The 24,933-nt window shown below is 37.2% G+C and overlaps 1 protein-coding gene across 3 annotated transcripts in view; it reads left to right on the top strand.

Moving 5' to 3' along the window:
* The window catches only part of Bmal2 (basic helix-loop-helix ARNT like 2), a 117,861-nt gene that overhangs the window by 69,934 nt on the left and 22,994 nt on the right, over positions 1-24,933 (top strand). For 2 of the 3 annotated variants that reach the window (XM_027934108.2, XM_027934107.2), the window contains 3 exons: positions 144-219; positions 1,671-1,764; positions 2,957-5,901. In XM_027934108.2, the coding sequence (XP_027789909.2) occupies positions 144-219; positions 1,671-1,764; positions 2,957-3,093 (307 nt within the window). In that variant the 3' untranslated portion in view covers positions 3,094-5,901. Of the gene's footprint in view, positions 1-143; positions 220-1,670; positions 1,765-2,956; positions 5,902-24,933 lie in introns of those variants that run through there. The other variant, XM_071610038.1, reaches the window with a different exon arrangement.

Here is a 24,933-nt window from a genome sequence, read left to right as displayed (position 1 = left end):
ACAAGTCAGACTGATTGGGAAAACCTTTATGGCATTCAGCCTCAAGTTCCTTGCTGTATTTTATGTATTCAGAGACAAAAATATGCAAATTTCTCCTTAAAATATGTAAATAAGGCATATGTTTTATGTGTCACTTTCTAAAGGTTACAGTCTTCGTCCTTTGATGATTCAAGTCCAACAGAGCCAATGAGAGATAACCACACTGTCACCTGCAGGAATGTAAGTACACTCAAATGACAATGTTCACGAAATCAGTGAATGATAAAATTTGCTCTTTGATTATTTCTTTTGAGAAAAGAAACCATCCTGTAAAAGAAAATGAACTCTTTCTTGCCACTCAAGGGTTTTTAAGATGCATCAAAGTTTAGAATAATGGTTAAGGGTGAAGTTGTTAGAATACCATCTGGGTCCAAGCTGTGACTCAGACACTTACTGCTATATAGCCTTGGGTTTGTTACTTAAACTCTGTGCCTCAATTTCCTCATTTATAAAGCAGGGATGATAATATATCCCCTGAAGGAATGTGAGAATTCAGTGGTTTAGCACAAAAACAAACTCTTAAAACAGTGTTGGCACATAGTAAATGCTCAATTAATGGTAGCTGTGATTATAGTTAGGTTCTAAATTGGTAGATTACATGTATTCCTGTGGTTTGAAAAAGATAAGCCATAAGAAAAAAAAAATTTTGTGCTGGGGATCAAATCCAGGGCCTCATAAATGCTTACCACTGAGCTACATTCCCAGCCCTGCTATTTCATTCAATTAAACATACACTAGCTAATTGAAATGTCTTGGTGCTTATACAAAAATGACTAAACATAGTACTCAACTAGAAGATGAAAATACAATATAATTCTAATATGATACAAATAACAAAAAGCTCTAAAGTAAGTATGTAAACTAGGTAGTAGAAGAATATGAGAGAAAAGAATTTATATATGACCAGGGACAAAAACCTAAAAATATAAATATTATATAGAATTTGTGTAAGAATCTAAGTCTTCTGACCTGTTCATTCATTTGTTCATGCATTTAGCAAATGAGGCAATATGCTAGGAAACAGATTTAAGTTATTGTAAGAAAATCTCTAGTACCATACTCTATATAGGCTTTTTGTAGATAAAATACATCAACCTAATACAACAATACAGACCAATGATTTGTGAGCTACATTGAATATTAGATTGTGTTGCATGGAAAAGTCTAAAACTTTTTGGTAAAAGGATCTGCTCTAATCTGTTCTGCACTCTAAAGTACTATTGCCCAGTAATTTCACAAGAAGTATAGGTTTGCCATCATTTTTTTTTAACTGAGATGACTTTGACACAAAGAATTTGTGGTCATAAACTTTGCCTTCTTCTTGTAAAATTTTTCCTTATAGCATATACCTTTCGTTGTGGTTTGAGGTGGTGGCTTTAGAGCCTAGTGGCCTTGGTTTATTATCATGGCCTCAACACCTTGAGAAAGATAATGTATTTTTAGACTTCAGATCCTCATATTTGAGAAATGAAATGGAATGATGCCCATGGGGTGCTTGCCCTGTAGCACTCAGTAAGTGCTCGCTGCCAGGGGGCCGTGGTGCTGGTGGCAGGTCCCTGTCTGCTGACTGCCAAGGGGTTTTTATCTCACTCAAGTGCAAACCTAACTATGCATTATTCTATGTTTTGCAGATGTCAAATCAGGAGTTGTTTTCACTGAGTCCTTCAGAAACAGGGGAGCTGGAGACAACCAGGCAAAGCCAGAGCACTCACGAACCTCTCCTCAGTAAGTTGTCTCTGGCATCAGCCGGCCACGTTAGTTTTCCAGAAACTTCCTCTTACTCACTGTTTTCAGGCACAGAAGACTTCTGAAGAAGCACACTGTTTTAAAACTAAGATTTTTCTCATTCCAAATTCTAAATAGAGATACCATACTCTTGATTTTAAAATATAGGTGCCGTGAAGAATTCAGTTGTTATTTCAGTCGGTTTTAGATGTTGCTGAACACATGCAATTTATTTATTTATTTATTTAATTTTTTTATATTTATTTTTTAGCTTTTAGGTGGACACAATATCTTTATTTTACATTTATGTGGTGCTGAGGATTGAACCCAGTGCCTTGTGCATGCTAGGCAAGCACTCTACCACTGAGCCACAACCCCAGCCCAGAATACATGCAATTTAAATACATCTAAGGTATTTCTATGTAGGGAAAAAAATATCCATTCAAGAATCACCAAGAATTTTTTAAAGGATATATATCACAAAAAGAAGTATAAGATTTTAATAAATTGAATCAAAGATTTTCAGACACCCATAACTGACATCACTTTCTAGAAAGCTGAGGCTAAAGAGAATCAAGGGATTTGATTCAGCTTCACACAGAGAACCACATAGAAATCATCTTCAATTCTATTGTACTTAGAAAGATATCCAGAAACCAGTTAATCTTTATCTGTGTTTTAACCCTTAATTTCTAGAACCTCTTTCTAGCTCTAATTTGAATGGTTCTTCTATATATCCTTTTTCAATTAGAAATCTGGTTACCTACCTGTAAGAAAATTTCAGATTTTTTGGAAGATAACACTTTTGTCTCAGTCCTTTGCTTTTAGCCTTAAACAAATGGAAATCTTTCTCAAGGCAGATGAAAGTTAAATTTGTCCTTCCAGGCACATACACCCAAGGCCCTAACACTTTGAGAGTCTGTTCCCTTTAGCAGTACCATCTCCTATTACAAAGCTTCTGTACATTGGATGAATCAAATGCAACTTATCTAACATCAGATTGTTATAAAAATAGGTGACCTATTTAAAAATACATCAGGTTTTGCCAATTTTAGACCTATGCTTCACATTCTGAAAGTACCTTGGATGACGTCTCTGCCTTGCTTTGCCGTTTTTGATTCAACCTCCAATTTTGTGAAATGTGTGACTTTGGTAACCTTCACTTATGCAAGCCTGTATTTTAATTCACTAGGTGACAGCGCACAGCTGGATTTCGATGCCCTGTGTGACAATGAGGACACAGCCATGGCTGCTTTCATGAATTACTTAGAAGCAGAGGGGGGCCTAGGAGACCCTGGGGACTTCAGTGACATCCAATGGACACTCTAGCATTTGACTTCTGTCTCCAAAAATGAGAAACATTTTCAAGCATTTCATTTACAAAACACTGTCTCTTCTTCAGTACTGTATGGATACTACTGGTTTCATGTTTTCTTAATGATCTACCAGTTTTTATAGATTTGCACCTTACTCTCAACAGGGAGGTTGGAAAATATATTTTCCTTCAAAGAGAACTGATCAGTTTATTATCACCCCCTTTATGCCATGAAATAGCTTAAAACCCACTAGCTGCCGTATTTTTAACTAAAATATTTCTGACCAATACCACCACATACATGTTGTTTTGACTTTATTATTTTTTTTATGTGGTTTTGAGTTTGGAAAATTTAATGTGGACATTTTCCTGTGTCTAAGATTTATTTACCACAGATTTGTGATATAGGTTTGTGTAATTTGGAACATTTCCATTTCTTGAGCATTTCCTTAATTGAGGATAGGGCATTCGTTCTAAGAAAACAGGGAGTGCTTGTACGCTTAAAGGGACAGTGCAACTTGTAATCATAATCTTGATGAATATTATAATCAATCTTTGTAGAATTTGGCAAGAACACAGCCAGGATATTTATGCTCAGCCAAGCACTTTCAGATGAATTTTAAGTGAGATGACTTCTTATTTAAAACAGAAAAAAGCCAAAAAAACAGTTTCAACTTTGTTTACAGAAAAGGAAGAATCTTAGGTCCTAGATCTTGTTGATTAACAAAACTAGCTCTTAATATAAACACTCAAGATTTTCATTACAGATAGAATAGACTTTTGCTGTTGAAACATGGTTAGGAAGAAATAGGTCCAGGCAGATTAAGTGTCCTGGGTAAAGGGCTGGGCACAGTGGCACACTCTTGTAATCCACTGGTTTGGGAGGCTGAGACAGGAGGATTGAGAGTTCAAAGCCAACCTCCGCAAAAGCGAGGCACTAAGCAACTCAGTGAGACCCTGTCTCTAAATAAAATACAAAATAGGGTGGGGGATGTGGCTCAGTAGTTGAGTGCCCCTGAGTTAAATACTTGGTACCCCCCCAAAAAAAATGTCCTGGGTAAAGTCATACATTAAATTCATGGATTTTAAAGTGTTTAATATGTATAAGCTAGTTTTTTTATACATATTTGCAAAGCAATGGCCTCACTAGCTAAATGACTAATTGATCCAGGAAATAGTTGTAGTTTTCTAGGTAGTTTCAGTTATGCCTGTAAGGAAAAAGTAATGAAGTAAATATTCAGTACATTTTTTTAATCAAGGCAATGAGAATGCATTTTAAAACCAATTTTCTAGTTACAATTAAAATTTTGGAAAGCATTATTTTAAATAGTAATTAATCCAGAAGTAGCTCAAATTGAGTATAAGAACTAAGATTAATTAAAATTCTATATACCTACCTTCTTGGGAATCATACTTTTATAAATACCTGTGTTTTAACATCTCTTTACAGATTACCAAATGAGTTCTTATGTCTTTTTTTTTTTTTTTTTGTATTTTACAAACAAAAGAAGGATAGGCTGGAAAACTAAGAGGGAAGTCCTCAGGCCCCAATGAAGGGTTCAAATCCACTTTTCTCCATATGGTGCTACACCCTTCCAGCAAATTTCCCTCTGAGCCCCTCACCAAAGCAATGTGTTACTTTGACCTTCATGATATTTCTGGAGGCCGTAAGTGATAAATGAGAATTTTCATCAGATGTGTTAATGACAGACATACCAACAGGCAATCACCCAAAGCAAATGTTTCTTTCAAGTGTAGTTGAGGATGTACTGGCACATTGTGCTCTTGAGCCCATACCGTGTTCCAGCAACATCAGGGGTCAGCACCCTTCTTGGGCTGACATTTGAGGCCTTGAGAGACATCCAGGTTTATAACACGCCAAAGAAACCCTTCAAGGTGAGGGAGGGTTGACGTGCTGCAGCCCCAGCACTACAGCTAAGTTGAAAGAAGCATGAAAGATCACATGGCCCCTCTGCCTGCCCACCAACAGAGCTGTTTTTAGGGAACTGCACCATTGCAGGTTCCTGGTGGTAGGTTAAATCATCACTATGGGATGGCCTCAAAAATAGGAGGGGCAAACCCTCATGATTCGAGGGGCAGAGATTCTGGATGCAGCCCTTGCTGCCTTGCACAGCAGGAGTTTTTTATTGCAAAAGAAGGGGTTATTCCATAGGCCAACAGGCAGGTAGCCCTTGGAATGCTCTGGGCATATACATTTTTAAATTTTATTTATTTATTTTTTTTTTAGCCCACTCTAATTTTTTCCGTAGATTCTCTTGTCCTGGACCCAGAATCCAGCCAATCCATGCTTTATATGGTACTGTGGTTCTCCCAACTTTAGTGTATTCTCCAAAATTCATTCAATTAGGACTAAAATATTTGTATGGATTATGCATATTACTATTGTCTCCTATAAGTTAACATCTTGAATTTTGGTGAGAAATAACACATCTATAAATTGCATGAAAATATCAAAGACAGTAATTTTTTTCTTAACTCTGAGAGTTACCTCAGATTTTGGAGTAGAAAAATGTTTTCTTCTTAAGCATAAAGCAAACAAAAAAATTAGGGGGAAAATTAACATATTTAACCATGCAAAAATTAAAAAATATTGTGTTTGGACTTTAAAGCAGGTGGGCCATTTTGATCTGGTAATTAGACTTATAGAAATTCATCCTAAACAGAATCAGAGGCACACAGCCTCTGATTCTGTAACATCGTATCAGAGTGGGAAGAGTCCCTGTGTAGCCAGGGACTATGTAGCCAGAGTCCCTCTGTAGCCATTTAAAACTCTGTGCCTCAGTTTCCTCACTTATTTTTTTTTTTTAAAAAAAAAGTTTGCTTTCTGAGTTTACTCCCAGCTGTGACTCTGATTCTAATCCAGAACTTAAGCACTGGGGTAGACCTAGAACTGGACTGTCCTTTACTGTAGCCACTTGCCACATGTGGCATTGAACACTTGCAACGTGGCTGTTACAAACTGAGAGGTGTTATCAAAGTAAAATACAAACCAGATTTGTATTTTACAATACAAATTATAAAATTTGTATTGTAAAACGTGCTGGGGCTGCAGCACGTCAGACTTAGTATGTGAATGTAAAATAGCATGTTAATTTTATAATGATTACATATTCAAATGTTATTTTGAATATACTGAATTAAGTAAAACATTACAATTTTACTTGTATCTTTTTACTTTAATGTGGCTACTAAAAAATTTTAAATCACACATGTGGCTCTCATTCTTTCTTTTGGACAGTGCTGCTCTAGATCATTTCATCAAGTGGATATTATTAAAGTAGACCAAAGTTTACACCATCAGGATGATATTTACCTCTAAATACTGTTTGAAAGATATTTATTGATCTTTTTCAGACCACTAGTGTTAATGTCTATTTGCCTACTGTTAAACAGTCAACCTGATTTATTGATCCTTGATTAAGTACAAGTAACTGAGCCTCTAGTCATGTGCCAGATTTAAAAATTTGATCAGACATTTTACTACATGATGGTAGCGTACAGTCAAATAAAATTTGAGTTATAGGTTGACACCATCTGGTTGTCACTGAATTTGAAAATCCTTTGGGAAATAGGAAAATACAGAGTGGAGAATATTAGTGAATAATGAAATTGAAGGGAAGTGTGTATCTACAGTGACAACAGAAAAGGCCATATTACTTTTGTCTCCTATAAATTAACTTCTGTTCTTGAGTCCCGTTCTGTGGAGTCTGGGGCACCAGTATGTGGACTGTCCCATGCCTAGTTACCAGACTGTGTTTGGTGGTTTCTGTTTCAGATCCTGCTTTAGAGATGTGCCTGCCATTCAGGTAGGTCATCGCTGAGCTCTGGAATTAAGAGACTCAGATTTGCCCAACACTGTTCAGGGCAGAGCAGGGTTGACAGCATTGTCAAGAAGCCATAAAGAAAAACTGCTAAGTGGCCACTAGGTGCCACCTTTCCTTTCTCACAGTGCTATGTTTTGATGACATTAATTTTCCCAAGCTCCCTGGGGCCTGTGAGAGACATTATTTAAGATTTCTGTGCCTAGAATGAGTCAGCTTCTCCCGTGTGGGTTGGTTGATGAGAAATGCTTTCCAAGGGAGGTCTGGGGGGCGCCTTCTCACATAATATAAGAACTTTGGTGTAGGGAGCTTCCCAGATGTGCTGCTAGTGAGAACTGACCTTAGCAAACCCGTCCAGTCTGGGGTAGGCTCTCTGAACCCGATGCTCATATATGTTCTCAAGTGTAGATTTGCCTTTTATACAGTTTTTAGCTCTCTCCAGTTCACTTGCTCTTGTCTGTATATTGATATTTTTTAAAATTTTGTGGTAAATAATAGTGAAATTAAATTATATTTTATAATAATTACTATTTGTAGTTTTTTTTTAAATTAATACACTTTCAAAAAGTGTGTCTTCGATTTTGTGTGTGTGTGTGTGTGTGTGTGTGTGTGTGTGTGACAGACACAGAGACTGGGGATTGAACACAGGGCACTCTATCACTAACCTACATCCCGGGCCCTTTTTGAAGCAGGGTCTCACTATCCCTCAGCCTCCAGAGTAGCTGGGGTTACAGGTGTGCACCACCATGCCTGGCACTTAGCTATTTTCTAGTGTATAAACATAGGTGGGGTTCAAGACCCCAGGTTCTCAGACCACTAAGCAGGGGGTTATGATGAAGAGTGTTACTGCATAGATTTGGAGTACATTCACAGACTTTCCTTATGGCTACAAGTTCAAAGTCCTAGTGGTTTAACCAATAAAGGTTTCTTCCAGCTCATATCACAGCCTGATGCTGTAGCACTTTGCCTCTCTGACTCTCCCTCTTTCCACCAACGGGTTTTAGCCTCTGGTGGACCCTCTCTCCATAATGACACTCAGAAGCTCCAAGTGGGTATTTTATAATGGGCAATCTCAATAGAAAGAGAGCTTCTCTATTTGTTAGTAATTTACTAAAAAATGCCCATTGATTTGGGCCTCTGGATCAGCTTGGTTGATACTGGTTTCCTAAGTGATCAACAGTATTGTAAGATCTACAGTGTGACAGTAAATATTGGAGATGAGTGTCATATAGAAGCTTCATCTTTAAGTTAAAGAATTCTGAAAGCTACATACCAGATAAATATATATGTAATAGAGTAATTTAAGCTTCCCAAAAGTTCAACCCAAATAATAGAGGTATATAACTAACAGCAAAATACAGACACCAAGGCAACCCCATCGAGGGATAGTGTTTGGGAAGGTGTATGAGAACTACACAAAGAGGTAAGCAGTTTGATTTGCTAAAGGGGAAATCTATAAAGAGGTTTTTTTTGGGGGGGTGGATGTTGGTGCTGGGAACACCAAAAGACTCCATTGGTTCCAATTTAAGCACTCATTCATCCTGTGCTGTGCTCAGCTTCATTAGTCCCTGCTTCTAACATACCAGTTTTGTGGGGGAGACCATGGAAGGCAGTAACCATAGAACAAGGTCCTTGACATTTAAAAGAAATGAGGAAGAGCTAAGAGCCTAGCAAGGGTAGGCTTCATCTCTGCTTGCACATAATCTCCCAGGCTTATTATATTATGGCTTTTTGTTCCCCCTTATTCTTCCAGACCTGTGGTTCTGCAACTTAAGTAGTATCACAATCACCGGGAGCTTGTTAAACAGGTTACAGCCCCACCCCCACTGTCTGATTCAAGTGGTCTGAGGTGTGGCTCAGTTAGCAGTACCAGTAAGTAGCCAGGTAGTGCTGGTGCTTCTGCCCCAAGGGCTACACTTCGGAACCACTGATCCTGCTGTCAAAATAAATGGACCCTCACAGACCTTTCATTCTTGGGCTCTTCTGAAGGAAGTGGAGTGGGGAGCAGAGTCTCAGGATGAGGCAGAGCCCACTACTTATCTTCCCTCCCTTTAGAACATTTAAATTCTGACTAGATGAGTTAAAATGAGCTTCAAAGGCGTCCTTGAAGAAAATGTCAGAAATAGCCAACAGCTGGACAGCCTAGGCCAGAAGAAGGAATGGAATGGAATGTATGCAGAAGAAGGGTCCGTGAAAAGCTCATGACTCATGATGGCCAACTTCCTAGAATTATGGGTGTTGGTGTGTGAGTCTTGCATATTTTTGGTTTTGGTCGTTTACCAGCAGGAGCGAGTTGTGAAACATTTTTTCCACCTTGGCCATCATTTTGGTTCATTGCCTAAGGCAGTTGTGTTGAGAGGACCAAGAAAGAGCTGTCTTAAATTCTCACCAGCTATGTGTTTCTGGTCTTGGGTTTACTGTTTCTTGGGCAACCCTAGCTCTGGTCTGACCTTCAGTCAGTAGTGCCCACATTCACTTCTGTACAGGAGGAAATCTTTAGCACATCTACATATTTGATGCCTAAAATCTACACTGAAATGAGAAGCCTGTATGATGTAAACTTACAACTGAATAGAATTTTGTCTTTTCTTTTTTTTTTTTTTTTTTTTTGGTGCCAAGAATTGAACCCAGGGGTGCTTAACCACTGAGCCACATCCCCTGCCATATATATATATTAATTTAGAGATACAGCCTTGCTGAGTTGCTGGGGGCCTCCCTAAGTTGCTGAGGCTGGCTTTGAACTCGTGATCCTCCTACCTCAGCCTCCTGAGCTGCTGGGATTACAGGTATACACCACCACACCTGGCTGAATAGAAGTCTTCAATCTAATTTAATATTTGGTTGGTTCAGTAATAACTCTGAAGGCTTCCCCTCTATTAGAATTGATATCTAGACTAATAGCACATAATCAGCTGATCATTAATGATTTGATGTTCTATTGGGTATTGTTCTGTTGTTGGCAAATGTCAAGAAAGGTTCAATTATAGTACCTGCAATGTTCATTTTTGGGAATAAAAAGATAGACATGATGACATAAAATAATAAAAATTCATTGAATTAGAAAGCATACTCTTTATGATAGCATATTTCATTTTTAATATTTTTTCTGCAGGGCACATTGAAACATGCCTGTAATCCCAGTAACTCAGGAAGGAAGCTGAGACAGGAGGATTGAAAGTTTAAGGCCATCCTGGCAACATCAGACTCTCTGAAAATAAAAAATAAACAGGGCAGCTTGGGAGACTGAGGCAGGAAGATCACAAGTTCAAAGACAGCCTCAGCAACTTAATGAGGCCCTGTCTCAAAGTTTTAAAAAAATGGCTGGGGATGTGGTTCAGTGGCTAAACACCCCTGGGTTCAATCCCAGGTACCAAAAAAATTTTAAAAAAGGTCTTGGGATGTAGCTCAGTGGTAGAGTATACCTGGGTTCAATCCCCAGTACCAATAGCATGTTCTTCTGATTATAAAAGAACTTCCTATTCATTTTGAAAATTCAAGGTACAAAAAGATGCCAAGATAATAAATATCCAAATAGTGAAAAATTATAATCAGTACTTGGATGTTCTTCTTCTTCTTCTTCTTTTTTTTTTTTTTTTAACCATTTATTTATTTTTATGTGGTGCTAAGGATTGAACCTAGTGCCTCACATGTGCTAGGGAAGCGCTCTACCACTGAGCCACAGCCTCAGTCCTGGATGTTCTCTTTTTCTAGGCCTTTGTATTCTAATGATTTTTTTTTAAAGGTAGAATCCTGTTTGTACAATTTTATGCTTATGTTTTTTTTTCTGATACAGAAGTAATGCATACAATTAGCTAAAGATCAGATTATATTTGAAGATATAAAAGTACAAAAAAAGAAAGCCTCACCTGAGGTCTCATTCTTATTTTCCTGAGCAATCACTTACAACTTTGGCCAATTATATTCATAGTTATATTTCTAATTATGCTTTTATTGCTACTTCATAATTTGCCCAGCATGATTTTGGAACAGAGAACTAACCATTTTAAGTTTTTATTATGAAACATTTAGAATGTTTGGAAAGTTTCATTATCATGGGAAATGTGTCAGTTAACATCTTTCTGCACAAGTGTTTGCTATGTGCCTCTGATTCTGTTTAGGATGAATTTCTATAAGTCTAATTACCAGATCAAAATGGCCCACCTGCTTTAAAGTCCAAACACAATATTCTTTAATTTTTGCGTGGTTAAATATGTCAATTTTCCCCCTAATTTTTTTGTTTGCTTTATGCTTAAGAAGAAAACATTTTTCTACTCCAAAATCACACACCTAAGCCTTTTTCTTAAATCATATGGTTTCACAGTTTTACACTAAAGACTTTTTGATCTAGCTGAAATTTATTTTGGTCTTTAATGAGACACAGAAGTCTACTTTTCTTTACTTAGTATTATACCCTTGCTCTGCAACCATTCAGTAAATAGTCCTTTCTTTTCCAGATGATTTGAAATGCTGTCTTTACCATCTACAAAATTTTTACATATTCTGAGACCCATTTGGGAAGGAGGTGGTGGTAGCCACAGGTGGGGAAAGGAGGGAATTTTAGCTGTTGAATTAGTCTGGCTGTCACTTTTTTGAGGACTCTTCATGCTATTTTGCATAGCAGTTTTACCATTTTACATTCTGATCAACAGTACACAGGGTTCCAATTTTTCTCCATTCTTACCAACTCATTACTAGGTTTAAAAAAAAAAAAAAAAACAGTAGCTGTCCTAATGAGTTTGAGGTGATAATTCATTGTGGTTTTGATTTGTATTTCTCTGATGATGAGTGCTCTTTTCATATGCTTATTGGCCATTTGTATATCTTCTTTAAAAAATGTCTATTCAAGTCTTTTGATCATATTTTGAGTTATTTAGGGGTTTTCTTGTTTATTTTCAAAACATATATTCTGGATATTAACACCTTAACAGATTTTGATGATTTGCAAATATTTTTCCAATTTAGTAGATTGTATTTTCACTCTATTGATGGTTTTCTTTGATATGCAGAAGTTTTAAAATCTCATTTGTCCTTTTGCTTTTCCGTCCTTCCTTCCTTCCTTCCCCCTCCCCGCTCCAGTGCTAGGGATTGAACCCAGTACCTTATGTGTGCTAGCCTTGTTATCTCTGGAGTTTTTTTTTTGTTGTTGTTGTTGTTGTTGTTGTTGTTTTGGTCCTGGAGATTGAACTCAGGGGCACTCAACCACTGAGCCACATCCCCAGCCCTATTTTGTATTTTATTTATAGACAGGGTCTCACTGAGTTGCTTAGCGCCTTGCTTTTGCTGAGGCTGACTTTGAACTTGCGATCCTCCTGCCTCAGCCTCCCAAGCTGCTGGAATTACAGGGGTGCACCACCACACCTGGCTGTTATCCATGCTTTTGATACCCATTTCTGTGTCAGTCACAGAAGCACATGTTCTATTTATTTGGGAAAAAATATATTTAAAACTTTTTAAGAACATAGTGAAATAAGATTTGAAAACTTCAGGAAACTTCTTGAAATATGTAACATGGAAGTTGTTATAGTTTGGCGTGGTAAACACAAGATGCTAGTTTACACAACTATATAAGAAGAAATGAGAAAAAAAAAAGAACCACCCCCTCGCTATCTGGGGGAGTGATAGTCTGCACACAGCATTGGTGCCTCTGCTCCTGCCGCACCCCTGGCAGTCACAGCTGATGAAATGTCTTTTTTCGTGTTGAACCAAAATGTGCTTCAGAACATTCAACACAGAACTTCAGGAATCCTTTCACAAACAAGCAAGGTGGAATATTAGACAAAATCTATTTGTTATCCTGTCCTCAAACACTTCCTAAAGCGCGTTAGTTAAAACAATTCCCCAAACATGCCACACCGAAAAAGATGCACAGCAAGTAGATTTGTAATGATTATAAGCTTATTAAACTCACTGAGAAATCCCATAGAAATTTTACCAATTCATCATTCTCTAAATTGACTTGATCACGAAACTCTTTTTGTCTCATTCTTCATATTAAAATATTATGGAATTTGATTTGTATGAAATGTATTATTGAAAAATGTGATATTTCCCATGGGACAATCATTTATAAATTTCTGTTCTCTGAAAAATGTTAACCAACTTTATATCTATTTTGTAGAAATTTGGTCTCCACAAAAATGTTTAATTTTTAAAGTTTAAAAAACAAGGATATGAGGACACATCTTCAATCAAGAATGAAAATTTCAAAAAGTGGGGAGAAAAAATTCTAACAGTGGCTTAGTTTTAGTGATTATTTTAAACCAAAAGTGGTTTAAAAGATTGAATAACAAAATCATTAAAAGGATGATATCATTAATAGGGTATCTACCTAGTATTTTAAACAAATGAGATTTTGTGGGTCCTCAGACTGACAAACTAGAGTCTGGTTTTTTAATTCTAGATTTCTGTATGTTTAGATATAGTTGTGGTGGGCATTTATTATTAAATTGGCCTTTTTAAAGAGCTCATAGAAAAGAAACCATTAAAAAATATCATACCAGGGCTGGGGCTGTAGCTAGTGACAGTGCTTGCCTACCATATTGTAAGGCACTGGGTTCAATCCTTAGTACCACATAAAACTAAACAAAGTCATTCTGTCCATCTACAACTATAAAAAATAATTTTAAATCATACCAACAGTTGCTCTGAATAAGCAATGTTGAAAAACATTTAAGGCTTAATGTTTTCTAATCTCAGATGTGTTCATAAGAATACCTACTAAAAGAACTAAATCTAAGCTGGATCCAATTGTATGTGCCTGTAATCCAGCACTCAGGGGGCTGAGACAGGAAGATCACTTGAGTTTAGGGTTTTGAGACCACGTGAGGCCACACAGTGAGACCCTGTCCCCACCTCCCCAAAAATTAGATAACTAAACTAGCCTTTCTCTTATAGTAACATACTATGGGATGTTGAAGCAAAGAACTGATTTATTAAATATAATTTAACACTGAAACAATTCATCAAAATTAAATGTAAAAATCTACAGTGGTTCTCAACTTTTGGTTCCAAGACCACAACATCAGCACCACTTGTCAGAAATGGAAGTTGAAGGGCCCTACTCCACGCCTACTGAATCAAAATTGATTCAGAAATCTGGTTTTAATGGGTGATTTCTGCTGCATACCAAGACTTGGAGACTCATGCGTATTCTAGTTTGTGTCTGGTGTTAGGTTGGTCCATCTTACCTAGAATTGTTGTAGCTTCTCACTCTGTGTGAACTAGGCAATAGAATTCCCCCATATTTGAGGAGCAGAATATGGAGACATCTTTCCAAATATAACATCTAATGAGCAATCGGTGACCCTCCCTCTGTAGCAAATTAGAGTACACAAATTGCTTATGTATTTTTAGAATACACAGAGTTTGCTTGTATTTCCAGAAAATGAACCAACTAAAAAAGATCCATTCTTTTATCCCTCGACATAGATAATTGGTCTATAAATAACAAGAAAAACATAACAGGAAAGATTATAGCTACAAAGTTGACTAACATTATCTGCGACAACTTAAGGAGAAAATTTTGTAGCTATTCCCAGTTATGAACCTATCTGAACTTACATAAGTAGAAAAAAGAACATTTTAAGTAACAGGGCCGCCTCCAAGTCAAAAAAGAGGGAATCTTTGCAGTAGGGGTGTCCCATGCCACGGGGCAGATGCAGTGGCAGAGCTTGTGTCTGTAGGAGGCTGCTTGTTGTATAGAGGTGGCACCTGGTACCAGGCCACGGTGGGTGGCTTGAAGGCTCTAGTCAGACACTGCCTTCAAGGAGCTCCTGTAATCTAACTGCCTTCTTAAAATCTTTGTGCTCACTTTGATAGCATTGCAAACCATGCTGAGAGACCAGGACTCCAGCCAAGCGTATTTTTAAATTCTTGGGTAATGTTTCCACTTGCGGGGGATACTTTATAGTTTTCAGTTTAAAATAGCACATTCTCTAGAGCAGGGTTTCTTCCTTTTGGCACTATGGGCATTTGGGGTTGGATAATTCCTTGTTGTGGGAGTCTGTCCTGCACACTGTAGAATGTTCAGCAGCACCCCTGGCCTCTGCCCACTAGATGCCAGTAGCACATCCCAGTTGTGATAACCAAAAATGTCTGAAGATATTGCTGAATGTTCTCTGGGATATGTGTGTGTGCACACATGCAAAATCCCTCCAAGCCCCAAATTGAAAACTGTTCTAGAGAGATTTCTTCTTTTTGCTAAATGGGGCAGGAAAAAATAATCATTCCTCCTGTGAAGGATTGTTCCACTCCTGGTAATGGGCTGTCTACATGCCCTGTTAAACCCTGTAGGGCACCTCAGCTGGTGGAGGAAGAAGAACCCAGGCCACCCTCCCCACTGGACACCCATAGCTAAGGGGTCACCAAGAAGATTATTCCCTGACTCCAGCTATCTTGCTGTCACTCACCTCTGGTAGACTCTACAGCTGAAAGAGTTGGTTGGAAAAAAGCCCTCAATGTCACCCTATCCCCAGGCATGCACTGCTAGGGGTTGACCAGATGTCCCACTCCTGGGCAGACACTCTCAAAGTAGCAACAGAGAAAAATCATAGTTCCTTTTGTCACCCATGCAGAAGTTCCCACAACTCCCACATCTTGTCTGATCACACACTGTTGACAGGGCTGCATGTGAGAGCCACAGAGGGGTTGTAGTGGTTCCTGCTACCACCTGTTTTCAAGAAGAACCTGGGCCTGCAACACTGTCTAATTGGAGGACAAGTGCGTTAGGTCCCTCGCCACTACTGGTGCAGCCAGTGCCAGAGATCCTTATAGGCAACAGAATGAATTTCAACAGTTAGGAAACCCCTATCTTCTGGTAGGTGTTACTATTCCCATTATAGGGGGACACATAGTGTGTGCCACACAGACCTACTCTCTACACCACACCTGCCTAGATTGTTAAAGTGTCCCCACTCTTGCATAGCCCACAGATATGGTGGGTTTCTGATCCCAACACAGTACATGCTGTGCCTGAATTCACTAATCAGAGTTAAAAAGAAGCTACAGGGGGATTACAATATGGTACCCAGCTGGAAACAAAGGCATAATTGCAAAACAAATTGATACTCCAGTATGTATTTAGGAGAAAGTTGCTTACCAAGAAGGCCTCACTATAAAAGTAATAGATATACTTGATGTAGGAATACAAGAAATATGAAAAAGGTCATATGACATCTCCAAAAGATAATGCTAGTGACAAATTACAAAGAAATTGAAATAGATGAGGTTCCTGTTAAAGAGTAAGAAAAAATAAAATTTTAAAGTTCAATGACAGAAAGCAGATAAACAGTTAAATAAAGTTAGGAAAACAATCATGTTATGAATGAGAAATTCAGCAAAAGTGATTTTGAAAAAGAACCATACAAATCTTGGAAATGAAGAGCTCAATAAGTCATAAATTTGGTGGAAAGTCTCAATAACAGTAGAACAAGCACAAGAATGTCTGAGCTTGAAGACAGGCCTTTTGAAATAGTCCATTTACACAGGAAAAAAGCAAAGACAGCAATCAAGATCTTTAGGACACCTTTAAATGACCAAATGTCTGCATCATCAGAATATCTGAAGGTGAGAAGATGAAGATTAAAAGCACAGAAAACCAGTTCTTATAAACAAACCCCCCCACACACACTTTATTGCACAAATTTGAAAGTTATAATTATAGCATTTGAGTCTATATTAGACAGAGAAGCACTATGCTTTTCAAATGATTTGAAAGTCATATATTTGCCTCTTTATTTTGATGGTGGATTGATTTTCTTTTAAAGTAAAATCCCTGAACTTGTGCATTGGTAGCATGAAATTTATCTGAGGTATCTTTGTATGATTGTGTTTTAGCTCAAATAATCAAAACTAAAGTGAAAAAAAGTATAAGTTTGTGCTGTCTACTTCTAAGAACTTTTGTTCTTCATAACAAGATAACCTTATGTCACGAATTTATAGGGAGTTTAAATTGATTCTGTGGGTTAGAACACCAGAGTTATTATTCTCCATTTTCATCTAAGATCTTTATTTTAATGTTCTTATTCCTATTGAAAATTTCAGTATATAAAAATACTGCACCATTAATACCCAACAGAAAAGCCATTATTATGTATATGCTGATCATCATGATCATAGTGTCCCAGAGGTTCTGGTATGTTGTACCACTATTCTCATAGTTCAAGAATTTTTCTTGAGTCCAAGAATTGTTAAATTTCTCCCTTGATTTTTTTTATTATTCAAGAATATTATTCAATCTCCATGTCTTTATGTAATTTCTGTGGAGTTTTGTCATGTTGATTTCTAATTTCATTCAATTATTATCTGATAAGTACAAAGAATTATATAAAATTTTGAATAAGTTTTCTATGCTCTTTTTTTCGAAGAGCATGAGAGTTTATTTTTTTTATTTTTATTTTTAGAAATATTTTTATTAGTTATTGATGGAGCTTTATTTATTTATATGTGGTGCTGAGAATCAAACCCAGTGCCTTGCACACGCTAGGCAAGCACTCTACCACTGAGCCACAACCCCAGCCCATGATAGTTTATTTTTAAAAATTGTACCACACTGATCATGATGACCATAGAAGAATAGTCGAAAGAGAAACTAATTCAAATTAAAAACCAGAAATAAACCAAACTGACAGGGAATAAAAATAATTTCTCAATAATAACACTGAATGTAAATGGCCTAAACTCAATTAGAAAACAGACTGAAAGATTGAATTTAAAAACAAGACCCAACAATATGCTGTCTCCAAGAGACTCACCTCATAGGCAGAGACATCCACAGACTGAAGGTTAAATGATGGGGAAAACAAAACCTTATTATTCACATGGATTTTGTAAACAAGCAGGGGTTTCTATCTTCATATCAGATAAGGTAGACTTCAAACCAAAGTTAATTAAAAGGAACAAAGAAGGACATTTCATACTCCTTAAGGGAATTATACATCAACAATACATAACAATGTTAAATATGTATGCCCCAAACAATGGAGCATCTACCTACATCAAACAAACCCTTCACAATTTCAAGAATCAAATAAATCACAACATGATAATACTGGGTAACTTTAACATGCCTCTCTCATCACTAGATAGATCTTCCAAACAAAAACTAAAGAAGTTACAGAACTAAAGAATACAATTTATAATTTAGACTTAACAGACATATATAGAATATTTCATCCATCAATAAGTGAAATACAATTTCTTCTCAACAGGACATGGATCCTTCTCTAAAATAGACCATATCTTAGGGCACAAAGCAACTCTTAGCAAATACAGAAACATAGAATACCTTGTATTGTATCAGATCATAATGCAATGAAATTAGAAATCAGTGATAAAATAATGGTGAAGAAACCATCAAAAGCCTACCAACAAAGAAAACCCAGGACCAGAACCTCTTCCACAAATGGTGCTGGAAAAACTGGAAATCCATTTGTAGCAAAATAAAATTAAACCCCTATCTGTCACCCACCCTGCACAAAACTCAACTCAAAAATTGATCAAGACTTAGGTATTAAGTGCCTACTAGAAGAAAAAGTAGGTCCAAATTTCCATCATGTTGGCTTAGGAACCAAATTCCTCAGCAAAACTCCTAAAGTGCAAGAAGTAAAATTATGAATCAGTAAATGGGAAGGTATCAAACTAAAAAGCTTCTTCACAGAACAGAGAGCCTACAGAATGGGAGAAAATCTTTGTCACCTGAACCTCAGAGCATTAATCTCCGGATATACAAAGAACTCAAAAAACTTACCAAAAAATAAATAAATAATCCAGTCAATAAATGGACAAAGGAAACGAATAGGCACTTCAAAGAAGAAATAAGATCAGTCAACAATATATATGAAAAATGTTCAACATCTCTAGCAACTGGAGAAATGCAAATTAAAACTACACTTAGATTTCATCTCATTCCAGTCAGAATGACAATTATCAAGAATACAAGTAACAATAAATGTTGGCAATGATATGGGGGAAAAGGGACACTCATAGATTGCTGGTGAGACTGAAAATTTGAGCAATCACTGTGGTAAGCAATATGGATATTCCTCAGAAAACTTGGAGTGGAATCACCATTTGACCCAGTTGTAGGCCCAAAGGACTTAAAATCAGTATACTATAGTAATACAGCCACATCAATGTTTATAGAAGCTCAATCCACAATAGCCAAGCTATGTAAACAACCTAGGTGCCCTTCAACAGATGAATGGATAAAGAAATGTGGTGTGGGGGCTGGGGATGTGGCTCAAGCGGTAGCTTGCTCGCCTGGCATGCGTGTGGCCCGGGTTCGATCCTCAGCACCACATACAAACAAAGATGTTGTGTCCGCCAAAAACTAAAAAAATAAATAAATAAATACTAAAATTCTCTCTCTCTCTCCCTCTCTCACTCTCTCTTTTAAAAAAAAAGAAATATGGTGTGTGTGTGTACACATATGTACAGAATAGGATAAATGTGTACATATATGTACATATATGTACACACACACAATGTACTATTACTCAGCCATAAAGAAGAATGAAATTATGGCATTTGCCAGTCAATGGATGGAACTAGAGACAAATATGCTAAGTAAAATACGCCAATACCAAAACACCAAAGGCTGAATGTTCTCTTCGATATGCAGATGCTAACACACAATAAGGGAGGAAGGGAAGAATAGAAATTCATTGGATTAGACAAAGGGGAATGAAGGAAAGGGAGGAGAGACCGTAGAATGAATTGGACATAACTTTCCTAGGTTCCTATATGAATACACAACCAGTGTAACTCCATATCCTGTACAACCACAAGAATGAGAAATTATACTCCACGTACATATGTCAAAATACACTCCACTGTCATGTATATCTAAAAAGAAGAAATTTTAAAATTTTTAAAAAGAATACAAATAATAAATGCTGGAGCAGATGCGGAGGAAAAAGAACACTTTTACACTATTGATGGGACTGTAAATTAGTACAACCACTCTGGAAATCAGTATGAGAATTCCTCAAAAAAACTAGACATGGAACCACCATATGACCCAGCTATATCACTGCTTAGTATTTACCCTAAAGAATTAAAGTTATCTTACTTCAGTGATACGTGAATACCCATATTTATAGTAGCACAATTCACAATAGCCAAACTATGGAACCAGTGTAGGTGTTCATCAATGGATGAATAAAGAAAATGTGGTATATATACACAATGGAATTTCATTCAGCCATAAAGAAAAATGAAATTATGTCATTTGCAAGAAAATGCCTGGAACTAGGACCATTGTGCTAAGTGAAATAAGTCAAACTCAGAAGGTCAAGTGTTGTGTGTAAGTTTTCTCTCATATAAGGAAGCTAGAGAGGAAAAACGAAAAGAAAAGTGGGGAGGGGCTGGGGTTATGGCTCAGCAGTAGAGTACTCACCTCACATGTGCAAGGCCCTGGGTTCGACCCTCAGCACCACATAAAAGTAAATAAATAAATAAAATGAAGTTAAAAAAAGTGGGGTGGGCTGGGGATGTGGCTCAAGCGGTAGCGTGCTCACCTGGCATGCTTGCAGCCTGGGTTCGATCCTCAGCACCACATACAATCGAAGATGTTGTGTCCGCCGAAAACTAAAAGAATAAATATTAAAAAAAAAGTGGGGTGGCACTCCTTAAAAAAGGGACATCAGTAGGAGGGACTAAGGGGTGAGAGGTGACGAGTGAGGGACAAGTGCTGGGAAGTGATAATGGCCAAATTATATTGTTAGATTGTGTGCATGTACTAATATGTAACAACAAATCCTATCAGTATATACAACTATAATGCATTAATAAAAATGTGTGGGGGGGGGATCTATTCAATGAAATAATAGCAGATAAACTCTTTATCTGGGAAAAGACATGGACATCCATATTTAAGAGCTTTTAGAGCTCCAAGTAGACATGATAGAAAAGATCTTCACCATGATATTAAAGTCAAACTGTTAAAAGTACAGAAAAAATTTTTAAAATTTGCAAAAGTACCAAGACATCTTTAAGGGATACCCTGTTAGACTAACAACAAGTGTCTCAGAAGAAACCCTACAGGCTGGAGGGAAGAGAATGACATATTCTAAGTACTAAAGGAAAATAAATGTCAACCAAGATTGAACTCAGTGTAGCTATCCTCTAGGAATGAGGGGAAGGAGAAAAGATGGTGGACGAGAAGCACTTAGCATTTATTGGCTGCTCCATAGGACTGAACCAAATTGATGTGGGCAGCTGCGTGAGGAGGTAAGGGACATAGAAAAGAGCTGGCATGCAGCTCAAGACAGTCAGTGACTCGGAGAAATCCAGAAATACTGATTTTTAGAATAAGGGAAATCATAAAAGTATAGCAGCACCAAATGTGTGGCAGCTTAGTGAGGGAGAGGAAGCTCCCTTCTGGGGCTGAAAGAGAATCCCAGCAGTCTCTAGGAATGAGGGCTCTGTTAGCAGGCAAATGAGAAGTCTGAGCAGATGGGAAACCTGGAACTGCATAGCAAGCCAGGGCAAAAGAGCTTCCCTTTGGGTTCAGATGGTGCCATGACAGAGAACCATCTTAAGGGTCCTATTGTCTAGGCTTGCTGTGAAGGAGACCAGAAACCTCTGCATTTTTTTATGTCTTAAAACTGCTTTTCTTCACTGGATCAGGGGGCACTCACCCTGAGAATAAGACATGAAAATTATAGCAGGAAAACTGAAAAAAAAAAAAAGAGAGAGAAAGAGGATTGAGAGAGGAGGAAGGTCAGGGGGACCAAAGATACGGAGTGGTGGGTGAAAATTATCAAAGTATTGTATGAATATGTCACAAAGAAACCCATTCCTCTGTACAATATACACCAATAAAAAAAGAAATGGCAAGATAAAAACCTTCCAGGATAATCAAAAACAGATCAAATGACCACCAAACCAGCCTTACAAAAGATGCTTAAGGGAGTCTGACATCCAGAAATGAAAGATAGGTAACAACCATCATGAGCATGTGAAAGTATAAATTCCATCAAAAGACTAGATACACAAAAGATAAAAGAAACATTGTCAAAACAGTAAGCCATCCAACCAGAAAGATGAATAAGAAGAAGAATTATTTTTTAAAAAACTAGATGGAAATCAACAAAATGACAGATATGAGGCCATACCTTTCAATAAAAATCTTGAACATAGGTGCTGGCGTTGTGGCTCAGTGGTAGAGCATTTGCCTAACATGTGTGAGGCACTAGGTTCAATCCCCAGCACCACATAAAAATCAAAACAAATAAAATAAAGGTATTGTGTCCATGTACAACTAAAATATTTTTTTAAAAAAATTGAATATAAAATGGACTGGTATCTTCAATTAAAAGATAACAGACTGAGCTGGGTGTAGTGGCACATGTTTGTAATCCTAGCAACTTGGGAGAAAAACTAGAAAAATGACCCTGAAATTCATATGGAATCACAAAGATCCTGCATATCAAATGCAACCTTGGGCAAAAAGAGCAAAGTTGGAGGCATCACAATACTCGATTTTAAACACATGACAGTTGTAGTAACCAAGAGAGCATGGCTTTAGCATAAAAACAGATACATGGATCAATGGACCAGAATATGGAAATGGAGATCTACATCTACAGCCAACTGGTCCTCAACAACAGTGCTAACATCATTCATTGAAGAAGAAACAGCCTCCTCAACAGGAGTGGTACTGGGATTCTGAGCTGAGCCTGGACCAAGTACAGCTAAGCCTTAGAGTGGCAGTGACAGCCTGAGCTCCAGAGAAGCCCACTCCCTCCACCTCCCTCTCCTTCCACCACAGTCAGCCTGAAATCCTTCAGTGAGGTTAATAGGAAAAGCAGCATCTCTGGGAGCAAACCCCCAGTGGATGAGCTGATGAGGCTGCTGTACAACATGAAAATCTACCACCCCAGTTCAAGAAGCAGGTGCCTAGCAGCCCCACCCCAGAACAAGGTAAGCAAGATGGAAATCCTGCAGCACCTTATTAACTACATCTTGGGTATGCAGATTGCTCTGGATTTACACTCCCATGAGATCCAGGCAGAATCTGGCATCCAGGATGCTACTGACCACCCTAAATGTGAACATCAGTACCCCATTCTTGCAGGCTTCTGAATTCCCTTCTGAGTTAGTGTCAATAAACAAAACATTTTTGCTGAATAAATGGTGCTCCTGACTTTTTTTTCCCCACGAGAGCAAATCTACAGGATCTTTTAAGACACTGAACTTATTTTCCAACCTTCCCACCAGGAGGATGACAAATTGAAAGAATCTTTCCAAAAAGAAAAACAAATAGAAGGAAAACTAAGACTTATCCTCTTCTCAGGTGTTCTCTGACCTGGACTGTGACATTTATTATTTATGAAAAAGACTCAAATGCCCTTTCTGCAGTTGGAAGTTTTTCTTTATATTGTATTCCCACCATATACATTTCATTAATTAATTCATTTATATATATATAGTATGTATGTATATATATATACACACACACACAGTTTATATATATATATATATATATATATATATATATATATACATACACACATTTTATATATCTATATATACATTTCAAATATATGGGGGAGCTTGTAAACTACAGTTTTCTTGTATAGTGGCAGATGTATATTCCTGCATTTAAAAAAATGTAATGATGTACTTATTATTCATGCTAAACTTTTACAAAAAGTTTAGTTGTAGACTATTTATCTGTCAGATATTTATCTGACAATTAACAAACTTAACCCTTTTATACAAAACATATCAGGTATGTTTATTAAATGGTGATTGCCTCCTTTATGTCAGAGAATCAGTGATTTTATATTATATTTTAACTGAACACAAATACAAGTTCAAGTTTATTGACTGTATCAAGATAATAATAAAATGTGTCTGAAGGGAAAAAATGGTGGTAGGAAAAACTGGACATCCACACACAGAAAATAGAAACTGGACCCCTCTTACCCTGTGCAAAAATGAACTGAAAGTAAATCAAAGACCCTAAGAGCTGAAACTCAAACTATTTGTAGAAAACATAATGAAAACACTTCAAATCTTTGTACAGGTAACAATTTTCTGGATAGAGCCTCAAAAGCACAGAAAGCAAAAGCAAAAATTGATAAATGGGATTACATTAAACTAAATAGCTTCTGGACAACATAGGAAACAACAGAATGAAGAAACAACCTACTGAATGGGTGAAAATATTTTCCAGCTATTTATCTGACAATTAATATCCAGAAAATAAAAACTCAAAATATTTAATTAAAAATTAGTCATCTGATTAAAAATTCAGCATATGATATGAGCAGATATCCTCAAAAGAAATAGGCCAATAGACATATGAAATAATGCTCAATATCATTAGCCATCTGGTAAACATAAATCAAAACTGTAATGAGATTTTGTTTCACCCCAGTTAAAAGGGCTATTACCAAAACCACAATAAAATAACATGCTGGTAGGGGCTGGGGATGTAGCTCAGTTGGTAGAGTGCTTGCCTCCCATGCACAAGGCCCTGGTTCAATCCCCAGTACCACCAAGAAAAAAACTTCTGGACTAGGGATGTGGCTCAAGCGGTAGCGCGCTCACCTGGCATGTGTGCGGCCAGGGTTCGATCCTCAGCACCACATACAAAGATGTTGTGTCCGCCAAAAACTAAAAAATAAATATTAAAAATTCTCTATCTCTCTCTCTCAAAAAAAATAAAAATAAAAAATAAATAAATAAAATAACATACTGGTGATTGTGTAGAGAAAAAGGAACTCACATACTCTTGATGGGAAGGTAAATTAATACAGCCACCATAGAAAACAGGATGAATGTTCCTTAAAACAGTAAAGCTAGAACTACCATATGACCCAACTAACTATCCCACTCCCATGTTTATTGGTTCACAAGAACCAAGACATGAAATCAACCAAGACATGAAATCAGTGTAGTGTCTATCAACAGATAATTGTATGAAGATAATGTGAATAAAATTCTGCCATTTGCAGTAAAATGGATGGAAACTGAAGATAGTCATTTTAAGCAAAATAAGCC

This window comes from Marmota flaviventris, chromosome 3 (assembly GCF_047511675.1).
Source record: "Marmota flaviventris isolate mMarFla1 chromosome 3, mMarFla1.hap1, whole genome shotgun sequence".
NCBI lineage: Eukaryota > Metazoa > Chordata > Mammalia > Rodentia > Sciuridae > Marmota > Marmota flaviventris.
Note: the sequence above shows the minus strand (reverse complement) of the source record. Positions and strands in the feature narration are given on the sequence as shown.